Source organism: Parus major, chromosome 2 (assembly GCF_001522545.3).
Source record: "Parus major isolate Abel chromosome 2, Parus_major1.1, whole genome shotgun sequence".
Lineage (NCBI taxonomy): Eukaryota > Metazoa > Chordata > Aves > Passeriformes > Paridae > Parus > Parus major.
In genome coordinates this window covers 108,678,800-108,700,041 of record NC_031769.1, presented here as the reverse complement: position 1 = coordinate 108,700,041, position 21,242 = coordinate 108,678,800, and the positions used below count along the sequence as shown (strand labels likewise).

At 37.5% G+C, this 21,242-nt stretch overlaps 1 protein-coding gene across 2 annotated transcripts in view; it reads right to left on the bottom strand.

The window, feature by feature from the left end:
- Positions 1 to 21,242, bottom strand: part of ASXL3 (ASXL transcriptional regulator 3) — a 125,867-nt gene that overhangs the window by 35,448 nt on the left and 69,177 nt on the right. The window contains exons 1-5 of one of the 2 annotated variants that reach the window (XM_015618585.2): positions 19,603 to 20,376; positions 18,195 to 18,572; positions 10,766 to 10,883; positions 9,722 to 9,841; positions 5,067 to 5,230 (exon numbers count right to left, since the gene is read on the bottom strand). In XM_015618585.2, coding sequence (XP_015474071.1) covers positions 5,067 to 5,230; positions 9,722 to 9,841; positions 10,766 to 10,883; positions 18,195 to 18,296 — 504 coding nt within the window. In that variant the 5' untranslated portion in view covers positions 18,297 to 18,572; positions 19,603 to 20,376. Of the gene's footprint in view, positions 1 to 5,066; positions 5,231 to 9,721; positions 9,842 to 10,765; positions 10,884 to 18,194; positions 18,573 to 19,602; positions 20,377 to 21,242 lie in introns of those variants that run through there. The other variant, XM_015618583.2, reaches the window with a different exon arrangement.

Here is a 21,242-nt window from a genome sequence, read left to right as displayed (position 1 = left end):
CCTCAAAATTACTTCTTATTATTTTAAACAGAACAGAGTAGATCACTAACTGACATCACCTTGTACCTTTTCTCAATGTGAGGTGAGAAGGAATCTTTACAGGGTGACAGATTCAAACTGCACCAACCTAAAATGAACAGGCCAAGACAGAAACACAGAACCTGCACAGGCCTTAAAAGGATGCTGTGATGTGAATGTATAGCAATACTAGCACTGACCCAAGAGACAGTAATTATTTCAGGTTTTTCTGATTTAAAAATCAAAAGAAAAAGAATAAGATGCATTTTAGAATCTTTTGATTTGTACATCATGATTTTCTTTTTAGTAGACTGTAGGTCTGCTACAGACCTGAAATATTCACAGGCCCTTCTGCAACACTACATGACTTAAGTAATTCTTCAAGAATACTCAAGTTTTTAATTTAAATAACTGACTTGACTACTTATAAACCGTAACTAAAAGTTAGTTAATTGCTAGATTTCCTTCATTAAACAAGTAAAGCTGAGACAAGATATAACTTTTAAAATGTTCTTCATGAATAGAATTTGTCTGATAAAATGGTGGTGCTACCTAAAACACACATCTGAGGTGGCTTTGAAGTATTTTTGTAGGAATTCAAATCCTATGTGAAAGGGCGGGGCAGGTGCAAATCACAAATGACTCAAAAGAGCCCAAGAAGAGAAGAGAATTACCAGAAGAGAAAATAAAAGACAGAGTTAAATTCTCAAAGATCAGAAAGATGTTAAGCAGTCAGAATTTGGAAGGACACACTTTTTTCAGAGCATTCAGAAAAGAACATTTTGTTTAGCTGCCTAAGGATTAGTAAAATCACTTCAGCTTTCTGCTACTTTTCAGATAATGTTACATTTCTTGTCTTGCAAGCTAAGTAGGTGTGTTTCCCTTCTTTTTGCCCATACCCCAGTGCTAAGAGCAAGAATTTGTCTTCCCAGCTGCACCAACAAGGAAAGCTGGTGTAGACAACACATTGCCAATTGCCATTCATTTTGTCTGTTGTACAGACCTGTTACTCATCCTTGCGCAATATACATTGTTCAATTAATATTTAAAGACTCACTGATGCCATGCAGCAATCTAGATACGGAGAGAAACTTCCTGCTTTGAAGGAGTTTGCTGAGAGGTGGTCAAGAAGGCTGCTGTTACATGTAATTATCAGCTAGATATATTAATGGCAAAAGTAGGTATTTGATGAAAAATCCATTGTTCTTTAGCTGTAGAATGTTCTAATTAGAGCGGTAAAGCAAAATACTCTGCTGGAATTTGCGATAACTGAAATTTCTTGTGCAGAGACCTTTGTTTCCATATAATTTCTATACCTGCATGTTTTCTGTATTTACAGCTCAGTCCTATAGGTCTCCCAGGGAGTCACCCAACAGGTTTCTGTATCAGCTGAGCTTCAAGGATTTTGAGTCTTTAAATCCATACAGATTAATGAAGAGCTGAAAATCTGGATGTTCAAATTTCAGTCATGAGGTTCCTGGTATCTGGTGATGCAAGATTTTGGAGCAGTCTGCTAAAGAGACAAGTCTGGGACATGGCTGATTCTCAGGCTCTGATCTCTTCTCTGTGGTGTCCAGTGACAAGACCCGAGGGAATGGCCTGAAGTCGTGTCAGGGGAAGTCTAGGCTGGACATTCGAAAAAGGTTCTTCACCCAGAGGGTGGCTGGGCACTGGAACAGGCTCATGGAACAGGCTCCCCAGGACTGTGCTCACAGCACCAAGACTGACAGAGTTCAAGAAGTGTTTGGACAATTCACATGGTGTGATTCTTTGGGCTGTCCTGTGCAGGGTGAGAAGCTTGACTGGATGGTCCTCATGGGTCCCTTTCAACTCAGGATATTCTATGTTTCTATGATTTGAACAATGTCTACACACTTATTCCCTCTTAACCCAAATCAAAACCAATAAAATCCTTGATAAAATGCATCCACCATAACTGTCAACTTGCTCCAATTTTTTTTTATAGGCTTTTTGAATACAGAAAATTACACAAGGCCTCATTGCTACTGAAATAAAATTTAAATTAAAATGCAGGCTGAAATAAATTTAAATTATAATTATAAATCATGATACAGTTTATCTTTCCCCAAGGGAAAAAAAAAACAATCTTCCACTTAGTCAAAAATCTAGCTGGAGTAGGAGAAATGAGAGCATGAACATCAGAAGGGTTCTCAACTTCTTCCATTCTGGGACATCTTTCCTAAGGCTTTCTGTTCCAAGGGCTCCAATAGCTCCCTGATAGCAACCACAAAACTTGAAAACAAAAGAAAGAACAGAAAACACATCCCAACTTGTCCCTGAACCTTTCTTGAATGCATTAGACTAGCCAAGGTTGAGACATAAGTCATTCATTTATAATAAACACTTGCACACAAAAAACCAGAAAACCTCAGCTCCCTTAACTAATGGTTTCTAAAAATGCTTATTCAAACTGACACATGCATGACAAGTTTTGGCTGAGTGCGATTTAAGGAGGAGGAGTTATACCACCCAGAAAAATGGTGTTTATGACAGAAATGACAAAGAATCATTCATCATGGGGTTTTTCTATGTGGAGCAGTAATAAAGCCTAAATGAGACTGCACTTCATTAGTAATTTATTTCACAGATCACTATATATACACAAATAGCATAACTCTATTACATTTTTATAGTGCCATTTATTATAGTACTTCACATACTATATCCACATGGCAACACAGAAATGCAGCTTTCTCTGGGGAAGACAACAGCAGCCAACTGCAGAGCAGCATACAGAGAGGAAACACTTCTGAGCCAGAAGAGCAGAAATAAGAATTTTCAGACGAATCAAGGAAAGAACAATATAAAACAATAAAACTGAAACCCCAGAGATGTGCAGCTAACTCAAAGAATAGTGTTGCACCATTTTTGCTTGCCTGATGCCCCATTTGATTCAGAAAGTAGAAATAAAAGAGGAAAACTGAATACCCTTGCCTTGTTCAGTCAGAATGACCAACAGCAGAGACTCCCACCAGAGGTCCCTGGCTAAAATTCTCTTTCCTTTTATTTGATCCTTGAGCACTACACCGGCAATTTCCACTTGCCACAGGAAGGAAAAGAACATCAGTTCAATTGCTTTCATCAGTCTGTATCTGGGATGCCACACTTCAGGCATAGCCGAGGATATCAAGAAAAGAGATGCCTTTCTTGCCCTGCTAAGCCTTCTGCAAAGTGAGGGTTCAGGGCTACACCACTCTCCATCTGAAAACAATTTTCAAACTTTCACACTTAGAGGCCAAACATTTCCATTAAACTTCCAGAGACGACTGATGACTCCTGCCTTCCAAATACAGGTGAAAATCTGGCATGCTACACAAACCCACAAAATGTTGCATGGAGATGACAGAGAGAACACCTGAAAATGTCTCATCACAACATTTGCTTGTGAAGTAACAGTGACCAATTATGTAGCATTGGGCCTCTGAAATAACATATTATATGCATTACATGAATGCTCTTAGAAATTAAAGTTAAAAAAATGCACTGCTTTTAACTAGTGAGGCATGTTTAAATTCAACAAATATTCTCTTGAATTTCTTGCCAAAAAGCTCTGCTGTAAGAAGACTGATAAGAAGGTAAGTGTCCTGTCAGTTGTAGATACTCTATTTTAAAAAAGAAATTTTAAAGGGAAAAAACTTATAAATAAAGACCCCATACTTAAAATGTAATTTATGAACTTTGATTGTTGGAGAGAAAACATGATTTTAGCTAGCATATTTTTTTAATCTTTTCTGATGAATTAACTAGAAAGAGAACAAAAAATCAAAACTATGAGAAAAATATTTGCTGAGCACTAAGTTAAAATCTGTTTGACAGCAGAGAAAAAAGTTTTAAGAAAACTTGTCAATATTGATTTTGACTGCATTGTGGGAGCTTGAGAATAAATACATTTATATTGTTTCTCCTATGGACCTTTTTCTGATGTTCTTTCACAAGCATTTTGTTATTAAATCCAGAATTATGGTCCACAACATACAGTATCTAATTTGATAAGAGGCTGAGTAAACGTACATCAATACAATTTTTCTTTCTCTTTTTGTGTCATATTGCACTTCTGCCTGCTTTAGCAGTAGATTAACTACTAACAGTTTGAGAAATAAAACCTTCAATACTGAAATGAAATACTGATTTAAGATGCAGGTTTTAATTACTCATTTAAGTGATCTGCATTCTCTAGTTACTATATAAAAGAGGGACTATCTGAAAAAAATATGATGCCCTATTTGGGTAAGTTAATGAGTCTGAATTAAGTGCATGAGTATTCCCCATTGAAACTGGTAAGACTGTTTGAATCCCTAAGTGAGGCAAGTGAGTAAATGAAATCTCTTTTCTATTTTAACTACTAGACATGCTGGACAGACTTTTTTTTCTTGCTCTAATAAACCCTGCAATCTGACCAACAAATGCAGGAAGGACCAGGTATTGTAGGAAATATTATGAAACTGAAATTTTATTTCCAGCCTGTTACTCTCCAAATCATTCTCCTCAACAGACCTGAGCACACAGCCATAAGCTCTGGAGAAGACATTCATTATAAAAGGTGTGAATGAGTGGATTCATTGCACTGGAGCTGAGAGAGCATGCACTGGCTTGTGTAAAAGGTGAAGAGCAGGAGAACAAACAGAACTAAAATATTGACGTGGACATTGCTGGCGGGGCACCAAGGAAGGTCACAGGTGAAAAGAGGCTCAAAATAAAGAAAGCTTTAAGAATGAGAGGTTTATCTTCAACACTTCTTTTCAGGTAAAAAAGCTAATTAAGTGACTTGGCAAGTTTGAAAGATTTGCTGCCCAGTTTCCACTCAGGCAAATCAGGGAGCTGCAGAGTTTTGAAGAAGCAAAGAAGCAGGAGTTGGTTTTCATAGATAAACTTTACAGTCATTCTACATCTAACAGTTTTACCTAAGAAAGTACAGAGATTTTCTAATTCTTTCCTGGAACAATTCCTAGTCAGTCAAATCAGCCTATGCAAACACACTGTAAAAAACTCTCATTAAAAATAGAAATATATTGTATGATGCTACTTACCTGCCTGTCTACTTCTGGGAGCAAAAGCAGGAGGTATTGTTGGAAATGCTGAGGTAAAGAAGCAAAGGTGTGTTTATTTATTAAAGCCCTCAGGTTAGTGTTCACTAGAATAGATCCCGGTGTTTCTATGTCAATATCCTCAGCTTTGGTCCATTTCAAATGTCCTGGAGTAAATAAACAGAAATAACTTTAAACATAAATAAAGGAAGAGAGTAGGAACAAGTCTTCTTTTTAAGTTTTTAGCTTTTATTTTATAATACAGTAAGCTCTAGAGAAATGGTTCTCTGAGAAGAGTAACATAGCCTTTTCTAGGTATCTTAACAGATTTTATATTTGTATAATAATAAAAAGTATTTTATATTTGTCTCTTGAATATAAAATATTTTTATTTTATATCCAACAGACAAAATGTATTTGTCTCTTGACCTCTTACGTTCCAGTAACATCATAGCTGACATATTCTTACTTCCAGCTCAAGACCAACCCAACAGCCAAAGAAAATAATCCTGTCATGTCACCAACAATAATTATATAAGCATCTATTTTCAAGCAAAAGGCTGCTTGATGAGGCTGATGTGAATCAATCATGGATAGCTTCTCTTTTGCCATCAGCAGTGCCCTATGGCCTACACTTGTCCCATCGCACCTGCTAAAACCACCTGTGTGAATAGAGTGATCAAAGAGATGAGAATATTTAATATGTTAATGTCTGAAAACATTAACCACAAAAAACAAAAGCATTTTTCAGAATTTTCCTAAGAACTGATGATCTAAAATGACCAACACAGAGAATGCAGCAGCAGGAATTGTGAGATTAGTAAACAGGGTACGTAAGGAATGATACAAACCTAGGAGTAAGATAAAGACTCAGCAGAGGGAAAGAGAAAATTCACATACTGCTCATGCACAGCACTACAGAATAAAGTCTTCTTACTTTACACAGTGGACAGAAAGGCTATCAGCTTAAACTCTTGCACAGTAAGAAGTATCTGTTAAGATACTGGGAAAAGAAAGCTTTCAACCACCAAGAACAAGGAGACGCTGGATTAGATCTATACGGAGGTATTAGTCTCCATCAGTGAAAATCTTTTAAGAATATGTTAGAAAAATGCCTGTCGGTAATGACAGATGCATATCTGATTTTGACCTATTTGATGAACAAATTAGGTAATCTCTGGAGATCCTGTCTGGTCTGATTTTGTTAGTATTTCTAGGATAATATTTAGAAGATACTTTTTAAAGCTTCTTGAAGAGCTATCTGCTTCAAGGTATTTATATACTGCTCCAATCTTTTTTCTTCCTCTAAGTCTTGACATATCAAAGTCCAGGTGACTGGAAAAACTCAAAAGCTTCTAACCCCTCCCAGGAAACTTCTTCAGGTTTCAGTCTGTTGCACTTTTAAATATTTCAGAAATGGTGTAAGTGGGGCCTGAACTATATAAAACACAAACCCCATAAGAAACTCTTAAAAAGTGATTAGAATATTATTCCACTGCTATGAGGAATGATAGCATTCGGCATTTACATAGGATTTCTCAGCAACAATTAAAACTGACATGTTAAGAAGAATAAATATGTTTCAAAAATGAGAAAATTTGGGCATACAGATTATTAGGAATATCTCAAAAGCTATGAGCCACTTAACAGCAACATTAATGGAAGGAGTGCAATCATGCTTTATATTTCTTAGAGGACCTATGGTCGTCTCTTCCCTGAAAGTCTGTAACTACAAAATATACATACCCAAGAAAATTCATAAATTTACAGGAATATTTGTAAATTCTGAAAACTCCACTTCAGGCACAGCCTCCCGTAAAATAAATTTTATTTTTCAGCAGCCCATAGTAACTGAATGAGACAAGGACTACTTTGCACCCAGCACAGGGTAACGTATTTCTAACATACTCCATTTCAGTACAGCAAAGACTCCATTACCAACAAATGAATGCCCTGTTATACAGGACGACTGCATGGAAGAAGTGCCCATTTTCATGAAGGCATCACAATAAACTATCCTCACCATCTGTTCCATCCACTAAATATAAATGTAAAAAGAACACAGTCCCTGAGCATAGCACAAGTTGTATGATGTATTGAATTTTAATGCCTGTATGTATATTCTCTTCTTTAATCAATACAAAATACATATCCCTGTCTTCTAAGTGACTCTAAATTAGGGTAGCATTTTCCCCAGCTAGCTCTTCATATCCTATGGGAAGGCATAACACACAGAGATAATCCAAAATGAAATAAGATACTGCAAAAATGACTGCAAAATCAGCAACATCCTCCAGTGGCAGGTATTCTCATAGCATGAAAAGCCCAAGACAAAGAGTCAAACCTCCATTTTCTGATTTATTTGACCTGCTTTCACTTACAGAATACTATGGAGGTTTATCAGATTCTGGAAGAGATGTGTGCATTGCTTCTAGGCCAGTAGCAAACTGCAGATGCCCACCACCATCAGTCCTACTTAAAAAAAGGCCTCAAAATCTGCTCAGAATAATTTTCTCTCCTTCACCGTTCCTATGGCTAACTTAGTATCTTTGTAGCAGGTCCCAAGTTTGTAATAAGATTTAGTGAAGGATTTGGGAGCAGCATGGAAGTATGACACTCGTGCATCACTAATCATAGCTCTGAGAAGAGTTTAGGACAAAACATGTGCCAATGCTTTTTATGTTGTTTTCCACAGAGAAAGACATTTTGAATCCTTATATAGTTCAGGGGTATCACTGTCCAGATCAGAAATAGAAACTGTAAGACAAGAAAGAAACTTAGGCTTGCAGCCTTGGAAAAATAAGAGTTTAGTCTTCAACATATAGAATTAACCATAAGGAGATGGGAGCACCATGGTTCCACAGCAAGGTACAAAAATGAAAACAGAAAAAGGACAGAAATCACACAGTTGGCAAAATCCGTAAACTAAAAGGGAAAACAAGTAATCATATTTAATCAGAGCTCAGAAAGTCTACCAAACATGACATGTAGTGAATGCTGGGCAGATCAGCAGTGTTTCAGACAATCAAACAATATCTGGACCTGAACTGTGCACTCTACAGGACCCTGGACCTTTCTTAAAGCTGCTTTACAACTGCACTTTTAGCATCCCAAGAAATGTTGTGTCATGAGAGAAACATTTCAGCAGGTACAGGAACAGAAACCCTTAAACTTTATACAAAGTTCCCCGCATTCCATGTGTGGTGTCCCAGAAGGACACTAGATTTATTTTCCAAAGTCCACCAAAAAACGCCTAATGAATTAATTTGATATCATCAGCCAACAGTTGATATCACTACTGAAGATGGGAAGGAATGTGTACTTGAAATTATATATCTCAGTCTTAAATGTAGAGAACAATTACAGGAAATCATCTAACATTGAACGTAACTTGACACAGCAAAAACCGTAATGCTGATGGAATATTGTCTACTTTGAATAATGATGTTGGATCAACACAGAGAACTAGCTATCCACATGGGACTGATTGATAATCTGCAGAATGATCATGTGTGAAACCAAAGTACACTTTCATGGTTTATAGGTTACAAGGCTTATAGGTTACACTGCCAGGAACCGGCAATAGCACATTTAACAACTCTCCTATGGCATTTAGGAAGTAAAGTGCCTTGGAGCTATTTTACAGGATCATTATATATAAAAATAGGACTAGGCTGGATGATTAATAAAGAAGAACAATCTTATCCCCACAAAGATAGACATAAAATAACTTCCAGGATTTAGCCACTACAAAAAGATACATTTGTTATCTTTTCCAACATGGCCACATTGCAAAATACTTCTTTAAATGATTCAGCATTCTGCTGAATGAAAAAAGTACTTTCTAAAGATAAAGAAACAGTTATGTCATTATTTGACTTCACTTAAGCAGAGAGAAGAGTCTTAGTGAACACTACATTTTGTTCTCCCTAGGGAACTTTTTGAATTAAATTTCATGCAGAGCAGGAAAATCTGCCTATCACATGGAGACTGAGAATTTACTCTTAGCATCTCTTCAGAGAAAATTCTTTGTTAATTACAGAACATGATCCATGAACATCACTAAAAAAACCAATAGAAAATAAAACCAGAAACTCTATCTACCACTTCAAGAGATGTAGCTTCAAAATAGTTACAGATCCAACTGAAGAACTAAATCAGTCAAAGAAGGAGAACCAAACAAAACTTTTATGCCTCTATAATCTAAATCTCTCTCTATATATATATGACATGCAATAATGCAAATGAAGAAAAGAGAATGTTAACTTGTAATTGGGCAAGCATGTAAGCAAATATGCTATTATCTCTGGGAATAAATGCACATTAGGCAAGCAAATTCACCATGAAGAAAGAATATCTGTTACACACCACCCCCATCCCCCAAAAAGTCATTACATAACAATCCAAATCTAATTGCTAAATCACCTTTCTGACTGTGGTTGCTTAGGTTTGTGAAACTTTAAAAAGCAACCACTGAGGATGAAAAAAAATTGATCATGGATTTTTCATTTAGACAGAAAGATGTCTTCTTGAGAAAGGGTCAGCTGTTGAGTTTGAAAAATGGAGAGGTAAACAGAAAAATAAAACTTTCCAAAAGAACACAGAGTTTAGAAAAATAGCAATATTACAAGTAAGATATTTATTTTACTCCTACTCACCTAAACCAGATTTTTTTAACCTCTTTAAGTGCTGGCTTGTTTGCTTTCCAGTTGGAGACTTTTGCCCATGTTTCATCTCTTTATCAGAACCATCTGCTTCACCATTTTTAGATTCTGATCCTTTGAAAAAGTAAAATCACTCAAATATGATGCTTTTGCACTTTTACTAACAATCCCCTCAGCACCCCCTACGCCATAAACAAAACAAAAATAGGATTAAAAAAAAATATTGACATCTTCTTGCTGAAAGGCAATATACTTTTCTGGTCACAATACAATTCCTCCTCAACAGAGGAATTGGAAGTAAAAGCTCAATAAATCAATTAAGTGCTGAAAACTAAAGTTTACTGAACACTGCAGTCAATAAAAATGTTCAGTGATCTAATAAAAATAACATAGTTCTATAATGCCCAGGGGATATTTTTAAAAATATTTTAACCTTAAGTTATGAGGCAGTAAAGCAACCTAAGGCTGAAAAAAGATCATTTCTTTTTGAAGAAACATTTAAAGAAAAGATATGTTTGGAAATACAATTGTCAATTTGTGTTAAACATAGTCACAGAAACCTCTTAAAATGAAGCAACTTAACCACCAGAGATAAAGGTCAAGGTTATGCTGCAGTGATAAGCATGGTATAAGAAGAAGAAAAGCTAACAAAAGGATTTGAGTATTGCAATGCAGAACTGAGACAGAAATCCACATTCACAGAGAAGCTTGCCTTCCCCCCCCGCCTCTTTTTATGGCATTGAATACCAGCATGTGGTCCTCCATTAGAGCTCCAGAGCCAAACAAAATGTTACTTTGCATTCCTTTAAAGCTGCTGCTATTACCAATTGTCATTTTACTGTGTGCCTTCAGTTCTTTATTAAAGAAAAAATCTCCATCCTTGAGACACGAGTCTTGGTAAGGAAATAAAGACATTAAACAAAGCCACCCAGTGGAAATATTATTTCAGCAATTCCAAATTCTTTATGCTACACATCTGATTCAGAGGAAGGCTCTGTGACTAGAGCTGATCTTGCAAACAGTTCTTTAGCTATTTACCTGAAGGTGAATCCGACTGCTCATCGGACACCTTTAATGGTGTCAAAACAACACGAGGAACAGTCTTGTTTACCATCATTGAGACTCCATTTCTTCTTTTCTGCTGTTGCCTCAAAGCCTACAAAAACGATAACAAAACATAAAACTGTAGCAAAAAACAATGCTTGTAAGTGAATTACACATGACATTTCTCTACCATTAAACTGAATCCCTTAAAATAAGCGTAATTTACACAGTTACTGACTTGCCAGACTTCACACTCGTCCTCTTTATGTCATTTTCTTTTAAAATACAAAATCAGGCTTTTTTTCCCTTTTTTTTATAGAGAAAGAAGATGCACCTTAGATCATTTTCCAATCCAGTTTTGACAACAAAGAAGCACGTAACTGTTTTCTCTACCTTAACAGCACAACGTGATAACCCATGAAATGTGAAACTGAGATTTCCAAAAAAAAAAAGTAAACCCAAACTGTTTCAAAACCAGAACAAAAACATATATGCCTGCACATCTCTCGCAGGTGCATCCTCTCCAGTATACTGCTCAGTCAATCAAGTTAACACAGAGTGTCATCAGTATGTACAGCATGTAAGGACTACAGTATTGATGCACTCACTCAGCCGTGAGTAGTGCTGCACAAAATCACTGAACATGGCAGGAATCATTTATTTTCGTGAAGGGAATCAGTCCTAATCTTGGAAACCTTGCAGCATTTGGCTTCTGTCTGTTTGACTTTGGGCATTAACCTTCAGAACACGAACATGATGGTGTTCTGGCAAATCTGGGGAAAAATGATACACGAATAAATCTCTACAAATGGTAGTGCTTTGTGTTTCATAAATGTATCGAATACAGGGCTGATAATGTAATATAAAATATCTACAGATTAGAAATAGCAAATACCCATCAGACTGTTTTATATGGAAAATGATATCTCATTCAAAAGGTCTTAAAACATACAAGTATGAATACCTGCCACTTAATACATCTGCAAGCATTAAAATCCTGGAATTAATCAGAATGGGCTGGGCTTAATACAGATCTCTCCTAGCCTCCTGTCTATTTTTCTTCATTCTTACTGTGCACTCTATTTTCACAATTGTGATTTGTGTTATGAACTTGGGGGATTTATTGAAGTAATACCATATCAACAAGGAACATATTTTATATGAATTATCCCTATAGGTTTATGAGCATGAATGACTGATACCCTATAAGGTTGGAGTCTGTAACTTTAATGGATTGTAATAACACTCCAAATTGTTCACATGGCCAAATAATAGGAAAAAAAGCCTCTGAGAAGAAAGAAATCGATATTGGTCTATTCCTCTAAATAACACTCTACACAACGTAAAATACACCAGGCCACATAGAAGCTATTTCATGGATTAACCCATTTTATTGTACTTCTTAAAAGACACGTAAGCACTGTGCAATGAAAAGCAAATGAGAACACTTGAAATCAGACAAAGAGAGGAAGCTGGTCAGATCTGCACTGAACCAAAGACGCAGCAGAAAACCATAAAGAACAGCCTATACCTCAAACATTTTTGAGACAGAAAATTCATACTGATATCGAGCAAGCACAGCCAGACTAGTGGATGGAAAATTCTGAAGTGTTAACATTTCTCAGAAATCCCTCAAATTTCCAAAAATGACCCTGCAAACCTAAGTGTCAAATCAGGTGATTCTTAATTAACAGTAATACTACAGAGACAGTGGTAAATAGTTCACAAACATTAACTGAAAAGATTGGCAATGTCTGCACTACCAATACACCCATATGACCACAACCCAAACTTTGTATCATGGTACCCCACAGTCAATTTACCTCATGTCATCCTCATTTCCTCCACCCAAGGCAAATGGTTAGAGCCCAAACAACGCTCCATGTTCTCCTCTTGCCTCCTTCTGACTTTCCAAGAAAATTTCCACCTCTACCAAGGGTCCATAGCCTTGCTGCCAGCATCCACACCGAAATACTATTTTAACCATTTATACAGCCACTGTGGCAAAGTCAGATTCTTTGTCGAGCCTTGCAGTTGATTCTCAAAGCTCAGACTGAACTCCCATGAAGGAGAGGAAGGAAGCAGTGGTGTATCCACCACCTGTGACAGGCGTGCAGTGCTTGTACACCTCAGGTGACACACATGCTGCTGGAGCGAGGGCAGCCGTACCCAGTACTTGCCAGAAGCACCACTTACCTTCTTTTCTGTTACTGGCAGGCCCCCTGTGCTCCTTAAGCACACATTTATGCAGCTGATCTGGCATTTGTAAAAACACAGGCCAACTCATGCCCATGGGGCACTAATGCAAGACACTCCCTGGACAGATAGATGAGGAAATACAGCTGGGAGCAGACAAAGCTACCAGAACTATTTCCTTTAAGGCATAGCACACTTCTCAAGCTACAGGCTAAGCACCTCTATACGTGAGGGTCAAGCACAAACCTTAAAGACACCATTTCTCCTTGACAAACATTTGCTTTTCAGGGTTTCTTCTTCCCTAACATGCATTCACTGCCAGTCCCTCAGTTTCACAGTGCAAGGAACTGATCACCAATAAGGGCCCAAGTCTGAAAATCAAGCTGATAGTAAAGCTACACACACCTGAGGGACAGGCTGTAAAACAAAAAAAATACAATCCTCAAATTCCCCTAAAACCCAACCCCCCGACAATGTGGACATTAAATCTAAGTAAAACTTTTAACACAAAGTAAATGAATTATCAATTAATTACCCTGTGTACAGAGAATAGACACATAATCTTCCCCATGCCTCTCTGTCTTTTCATTTGTCAAATGAAAGATATGAGACAGGGGAAGAGGGTACAAAGATATCAAGTAAATATATCTAACATATGATTGGCAGGGTAAAGAGATAAAGAGATGGCTGAGATTCTGCACAGACATTCTTCTTGTGATATGCCCAGCTAATCACAACAGTTTGGTGTTAAACTCTCCTCTGAATTTGAAAGCTGCAGGATCTGAAATTTTGGACACCAAGTCTTTGTAAGACAACCCTAGGAGCAATCCAGCAGTGGGAGAAACTGCTGACTGACACCCAGTTCCAAGGGAAGCCAAACATTAGAACGAGTTAAGTTTAAACGAAGGACAATCTCTTTAGTCTCTGCTGAGGACAAATATATAACTTTTCTACACCTAGCCTGAGGGATATTCATTTTAGAATACAAGACTACTGTAGGATAAGACAAGAATCTTGTAACCCAAGATTAATTCTACTTAGCTGGGAAGTCAATGAGATTACTCCAAGTGAAACATGCACCAAATGCCTGCTATACTGAGCTTTTAGTGCGCCAAGCTAATTTAGTGCTTTCCTAGTCATCACGACCAAATAAATCAAATTTATAACTAGCACTGAAGAAAATGAGAAATGTTGCAACTTATTCCACGGAAAAATGGTTCCAGCTATCACTGTAGATACGGAAACAGTAACTAACACATACTGCATTGTCATCTTTTACCGACACAGCCTTTTGCATCTCATCCATATTTAGAGATATATAACCTCCTAGCTGGACTTCCTACAGAACTACAAGAAACAGATGATGATTTTACCAAGTAGTAAGGTGTCATTTTCACTATAGAAAATTAGAGAAAAACACATGTAGCACATATAATAGCTTACATAAAGATTATTTTTCTGTAATAAGAAAATATCTTTTTCTCTATGTTTACATTTGAAATGCATTCAATCACTTCATGCTAAATGGTTGAGTTAAAAAAGCTGCACATTTTAAATACCTAGAACTGATCACTATTGAAGTATTCTGTAAGACATTATTACCATCCTGTTTGTACAACAAATAAGTAAAAAAAAAAAATGAAAGGAAATGAAAGTTCATGTAATATACAAGTTAAAACATTACAAGCTCTCTTAAAATTACTACCAAAATATAATACTTACATCCAGCCTTTCACAAGCAGATTTGCAAAGGACATCTGTGAATCTCTTGCACATAATGAGTATGGAGAATTCCCAGTATTCCCATTCATAAAAATGAACCTGTGACCATCTGTTGAATAACACTGCCATGGTCATTATACAGTGCTTGGCATAATTGTCTGGTTTCATGAAGTTATTTTTATTGCCAAAATCTTTAAGTAAACTATCAATCCATTTTCATCCAAAGAATTCAAAATAAAATAAAAAGATGAGAATTAAGAAAGAAAACTCTGAAAATAAATGGCAAAAGAAAAACACTATGAAATTACCAAATTACCAGTGAATTTCTAATTCCAAGCTTTTTTTTTTTTTTTTTTTAATAAAGAGGTGACAAGAGCAAGGTTCCTTCTTTTTTTCAGTGAATTTTTATCCCTACTAGAGTAGGGCAGTATTTTGGAGGTTTAATGAATGACATTATATGCTCTTAGGAATGATAATTTTATGTTTAGTTGATCTTAACACAGGAAAGACTTTTTCACCCATGTGACACAATGGTTGACTGTCTTCAGTAAAAACTCATAAAGTCATCTTTTGAGCAAGAATGAAAGGAAACAACATAAATTAAGAAGTGACTGGAGATAGGGGCAAAATACCTCCCCCAAAAGAGCACCAGAAGCAAAATGTCAGCCTCTGTGCTTATTTTACTGCTGCTCAGCAAATTCTTTTATTTTTCTTCCCCACATCTTTTCAGCTCAGAATGAAAAAATGGAGCACACAGATAAACCATTAATGCAGAAAACCACTTTCATTTGAGCTTAAATGCGTGACAAGCTGAGAATGTTAAAAATTAAGTTATTATCAACAAAGACATGTAACACTTGGTTGCATTAAGCAACATCGTCCCAGATTTCTACTTGTTCTATAAATGTCAAGTCTACATTCTGAAACTCATGTAATGAAATGTAACCTTTGAAATTTCACACATTATAGATCAGAAAAGTAAAGCTATGGAATTCCTCCATTCTGCCATGTGAAAACACAAGCTATGATACACTGAGCAAAGTGTCTTGCACAAAATAAAATAACAACTCTACATCATGATTATGGATCCCAAAATGACAAAGATGAAACAGGTTTATGGTTTATCACTGATTCACTTAACACCACTGTAAAATTCAGTCTTTGTCTTCTCTCTCACCCTCATTTTGTTAGTAAAACTAAGAGCCTTTTATTCCCACATCTTGGTTAAATTAAAATTTCTCAGTGGCTACCTGTTTCACGGATAGACAGAGCAGTTAAACTAAAACAGTAATCACCACAAATCATGAAGAGTAAACCCATTATTATTTCTTGGTTGCCACTGATTCTTATATTAAACATAAACAAAGCACTTGGTTATAAGCATGCAATCATATGATTAAAACACAATAAAGATGGTCCTATGGAAACAACTACAAAGCACACAGTACTGTTTCCAAAGGAAATTAATTTACTTCCAACCAGACTAGTACACTAAACATGTCAGTATGGTGCCAAGTGTATACAATTGGTCATCTGGAGATGAAGAGTAGTGTCAGAATCAGCAGGATGGAAGTTTGGAAACCTGGGATTTATTTTCAAACAAATGCCAAAACCTTCTCAAACAAGCATCTATTCTTGTCCCATGCCATCCTCCTACCTCATAATGCATCTGTATTTGGAATAAAAATAATGTCTTGCTGCAGATTTGCTCTTTAGGTCTCAGTAGGGCTCAGAGTCTTTCGCTAGGACTACAGCACACATTAACAATGAACTTTTACCTGTGTACCAGCCAACACTGAACTGAAGGGCTTGGACCTTTGTGGGGCAGAGGCAAGGAGATTTGTCTGCTCACATGTGTGTCTGTACACCTGCAAGCCAGCACTACTCTCTACGGGATCACAATAATGCAGTCACGGCTACAGTTGCTGCAGATCATGACAGACTGCAAAGTAAATGTTTTTGGTGCTTTCCCAAGCACAGAAAAAAAGGACAAAAAACACATGTGACGTGTTCAATGTCTGTTTTGACTTGCATGTGAATGGGAATGATGATGGCATATGCCTCAACTCAGTGAAAGCTTTTTTACAAAGAGAAGAATTGTGGTTTTTTAATGGTTTGTGTAGTATTAAATGAACAACATCCATCAGCTAAAAAGTGTTTTATGGGGAAATCTTTTCTTTGGCACAACAAAGCACATATAGGTAAGGAAACATTTGTAGAAAGTAATTTAAAAACAAATTAATATAAAGACAGCAGTGTCAATACAAAATCTTAAAAAAGTAATCAACACTTTCCATGGGGTCAAATTTTCAAACACACTCTGCACAGGGGCCAATGCATACAGCAGGAGCTTCATGGCTAGACTCCCCATACAAAAAAAATCTTCTCATATTACCACTCAGAGAATTTACACTGCACCAGTGTAAGCAGTGTAATGTCTTCCTGCCTGACATTCTGTTTCAGCCTGGGTACTTCCACTTGCCCACACATCCTGAGCATACTTTGGGGACCTACCCAGCAGCTCCTGGAATACCATTTGTAGATAACTGCTTGTCAACATTTTGTAGGAGGCTTCCTAGAGCTCTGAAGATTTGTGAGCTATTCCAAATCCTGCCTTTCCCTGAAAAGGCCAACACTTTCTAGGATGCGCTTCAAAATCAAGGCATGATTCATTGTCAACTGGCTATAATTTCATGTTACAAACTATTCAAATCAAAAGCTGTTCTTTTAACATGGCCCAAAGATATTCAGATATTCACTGGCACTATAAGGAAAAATCACGTAACTCCACTGGAAAAGCTTAACTGGGACTCCAGTCTCTAGCGATTATATTTTCATTAATGCAATAGCAATGACCAATCCATCTGAAATGGTTCCCCAGGCTACTTAAGAGACAGGCTACTTAAATAAAAACGTTATCAGACAAATGCAATGCTTAGAAATAGGCTGCTATCTTCAGCTTGACTACCTGAAACTTGGAAAAAGAAACTGCATCAACAGAACAGAAGAAAGAGAACTCTTTCAACCTATATTTGGGAAGAAGATTCCACTATGTTGCAGTGGTAAGTTTAAACAAAGGTAATGTTCATGCCAGGACATATTTTAAATGAGGAATACTGTCCTACACTGAGGAAGAGGGGCAACTATGCTTCAACACTTAAAATTGCTTTAAAATTCTTTTTCAGACTAAGAAATTCTGTAAAATAAATTTATTAAAACAGAAAAGGTGCAGGAGCGCTGTAAAAAGCATGCTGTGCAAACAGCTCCAGAGGAGAAACAAGCAGAACGCTCCAGCAGCTGGGATGTAGTTATTAAAAAGCAGTACAAAAAGAAAGCAGGGATTGTGAGGATTCCTTTCCCTTTCTTTCCATCACAGGTAAGGGCTGAGGACCACGGGGATGACCCAGAAGAGAGTCTCATAAACATAGTCTTGCGTCTTACCAAAGCACTGTGTTGAGCAGCTGGTACATGCTGCCCATGCATAGGGACCTTTAGAGGGACATACCGTGCAGCCAGCCTTCGGGCAATGCATGTATTCCCTGAACAGCTTCTGCTGGAACTCTTGCTCTCCCAGCTTCTTTTCCCCATTATGCAGTCTCCCTGCCATAGTTTGTCTGTCCTCTTCCCTAGACTTGTCTTGGCAATCAGAAAATCAGTTTAGTTTATCATCTTCAAACTTCCATTTTCCAGAATGCATTTTGTAAACTCCAGTGTCCCTTCCCATGTCTCTCTAGAAGTCAAAAAGCAACATGTTTTCCTTCTTTTCCATTTGTTGTCAGGAAAATTTGTCAAGAATCATCACTTATGTTGCCAGACATCTGATCAAATGCTTCAGCTAGCGAGCCAGAATTCTCCAACTGTGGCATTGGTACTTTTGTTGCATCTGAAATGAAACATAAGAAGGTGGTTAACAGAGACACTGAGAAACTGCAGCAAACTCTCTATAATGAGGAATTCAGTACAAAAAATACCTCTCAGTTCACAGTGGATTTTCAGAGCCTTTCAGGAAGACACCCTGCACTTAAATTCTAAGTGATTAGGACAAAATCATAACAATCTCCTCTTTCACCTTTGCTTCTTTGGGGTGAGAAAGGGAAAGAAGGGCAGGCAAATACATCAGGCTTCTAGTGGAGCATGTGAGGGAGAAGTTGCTCAAATGAGTCAAAGGAGAGACACAACAGAAAGACTCATACTGGATTACTTCCTATGGACAGTAAAATGCTTCAAGATAACCTGCATCTGGCTGTAGTCAAGAAAAGAAGTCCTAATGGAATGAGTGTGGAGGGAGCAAGACTGGTGAGTTTGCTCTTCTCTTAAAGAAAGGTAAGCAATGTGAGCTGAAGACAGGAAAGCAAATTCACACCAGCATCATGGGAGATCAGGATTCTACCTTCAGTGCCAACCTAGGCACTTGGACACCTGTGTCCAAAATAAAAAAAAAGAAACAAACATAGAGATCTTGATAAACTAAGTCTAAGAATTTGGGTAAATCAGGTCTAAATTACAGTGTTAACCATCTTGAAATTTAGTCTCTTGTAGGTTGGTTTCTAGTAAGAATTACAGTTGTGGTAGAAATGTCAGCCTGAAATGTTATTTGGAATTGCATAGGTCTAATGTCCTACAATTCAGAAGCAACACATGAGCTAAACCATAATTTCCCCATAGCTCTATTACTGCTTGGGGCATGACAGCATCCACAGGGAAAAAACAAAACAAAACATAAAATAAAAAGGGTGGAGTTGCCATTTCTATTATAAGAACAAATCCTACAAATGGGTGCCTTCCTTCTCATTAATAAACTGCATCTACCCACTTCATGAATTAAATAGTGGCACATATATGAACCCAGCCACCAAGCATGCAGACAAAGCCCAAAGTTAAGGAAAACAAAACAAACCATGGCAGTGACATACCTTGTGTTGATTCCCTTATTTCCTGAGCTTCTCTCCTCCCAAACCCACTTGGCTGCTGTCTCTGGAGTTTCTGTCTCTACAAAGAGATCTGGATGCCCAGCACAGTCTCAGACATGTCCTGGTTCTGTATTCAGATCCTGAGTCTGAATGGAGTATCCTTCTCTTCTCCCAACAGAAAATTTATGGGTACCCTTCTTGGTGCTGATTCCAAAGTGCCAAAAGGGAGGCAGGATTTTCTTCCATGTCTGGGAAGTCTATTATCATCCCAGACACCATTATAGCGCATCTTCAAGTTCTTTCTCCTCTCTTGGTACTGACCCAGGGAACACCTGGTACACTGACGGGCAAAGTGCTCTTACACTTGGCTATCAGAGTCCAACAGACACTAACACCACCTCAATGTCCTGGATATTCACACATTCTCAGTGTTACCTATATGAGGCCAGTTTGCAGGCATGATCGTTTCTTCTGAGAAATGTTCCAAGAACATCTTGATAGATACAGATAAATCTGTATACAGCGAAGACTTCCACAAAAAGTATCACCTCAAGTCAATGGAACAGAAACTGGACCAGACAGAAGCATGTAGATACTACACCATGACTTGATGTCCATACTGGAGTTAGCCTTGTCCAGAGCAAGAATAATGCACACAGTAGTGTGACCATGTACCACTGCTAGCAGATGCAGGTGTAGTTCAGTACTTTCCCAGGAAGAGGTCCTTACATGGGTCTGCATGCCAAAACTCTCGAGTGTGAAAATGAAGTAAACCAGTATGGAACTGATCAGTACTGATAGGAAATCAGCATGTGACAGCGTGCCATAAGCCTTCTTTTCAAAGGTACAAGATCAACAGCTGGGCACACATGTCCAAGCACCTCCAACAGCACAAGGGAAACAGAAGTCTGTAAAATCTGCCATCAGAAAGCCAAGCATAAAAGGCAGCTCTATACCATAGGCTCTTTTGTCTATACCCTCATGAACAGGAACTGGTTTGTGGGACTTTAAACTCAGAGCAAAGTGTAAGCATTTTACAAGAAACTGAAACTCTGTCAGAAACCAAAGGGAAGAATGAAACATACCCAGTGGTAAAACTCCCCAAATCTCTTTCCCAACAAGGACACCATGGAAGGTGGAAGCTGACCAAAATGGCAGCCCAGCCTTTGAAAGGTGAGGACATAAGGGCTGATCTGTGACACAGACCTTATGAAAATCCACTGCAACTGCAAACCTCCTTAGTCCCTGCAGAGCACCCCAAATCCACTGTTACCTGAGAGAAATCAAAACCAAGAGCCAGGGCTCAAAAAATGCCCTTTTCTCCACGCTCCTTGCAGAGCTCAAGAAATGCTGCATTTTGACTAATTTGATTCACAAGAATATCCTAAAATGCTGGCTGCTACAAGCCAAATATGAGATTGCTCTTTGCAATCTAAACCCACAAATATATCTACAGAATTCATTAAAAAGCAAATCATATGTAAATCCAGCACATAATAATTTAAAGAGAATTACATATGAGTGGTTAATAAGTAGATAAACAGTAGAGAAAATCTTCTATTTCCAGCTCAGATCTTCAAGCAGAACTGCACATTATCAACTTCCCTCTCACTTTATTTTTAGAGGTTACAAAACAAATACAC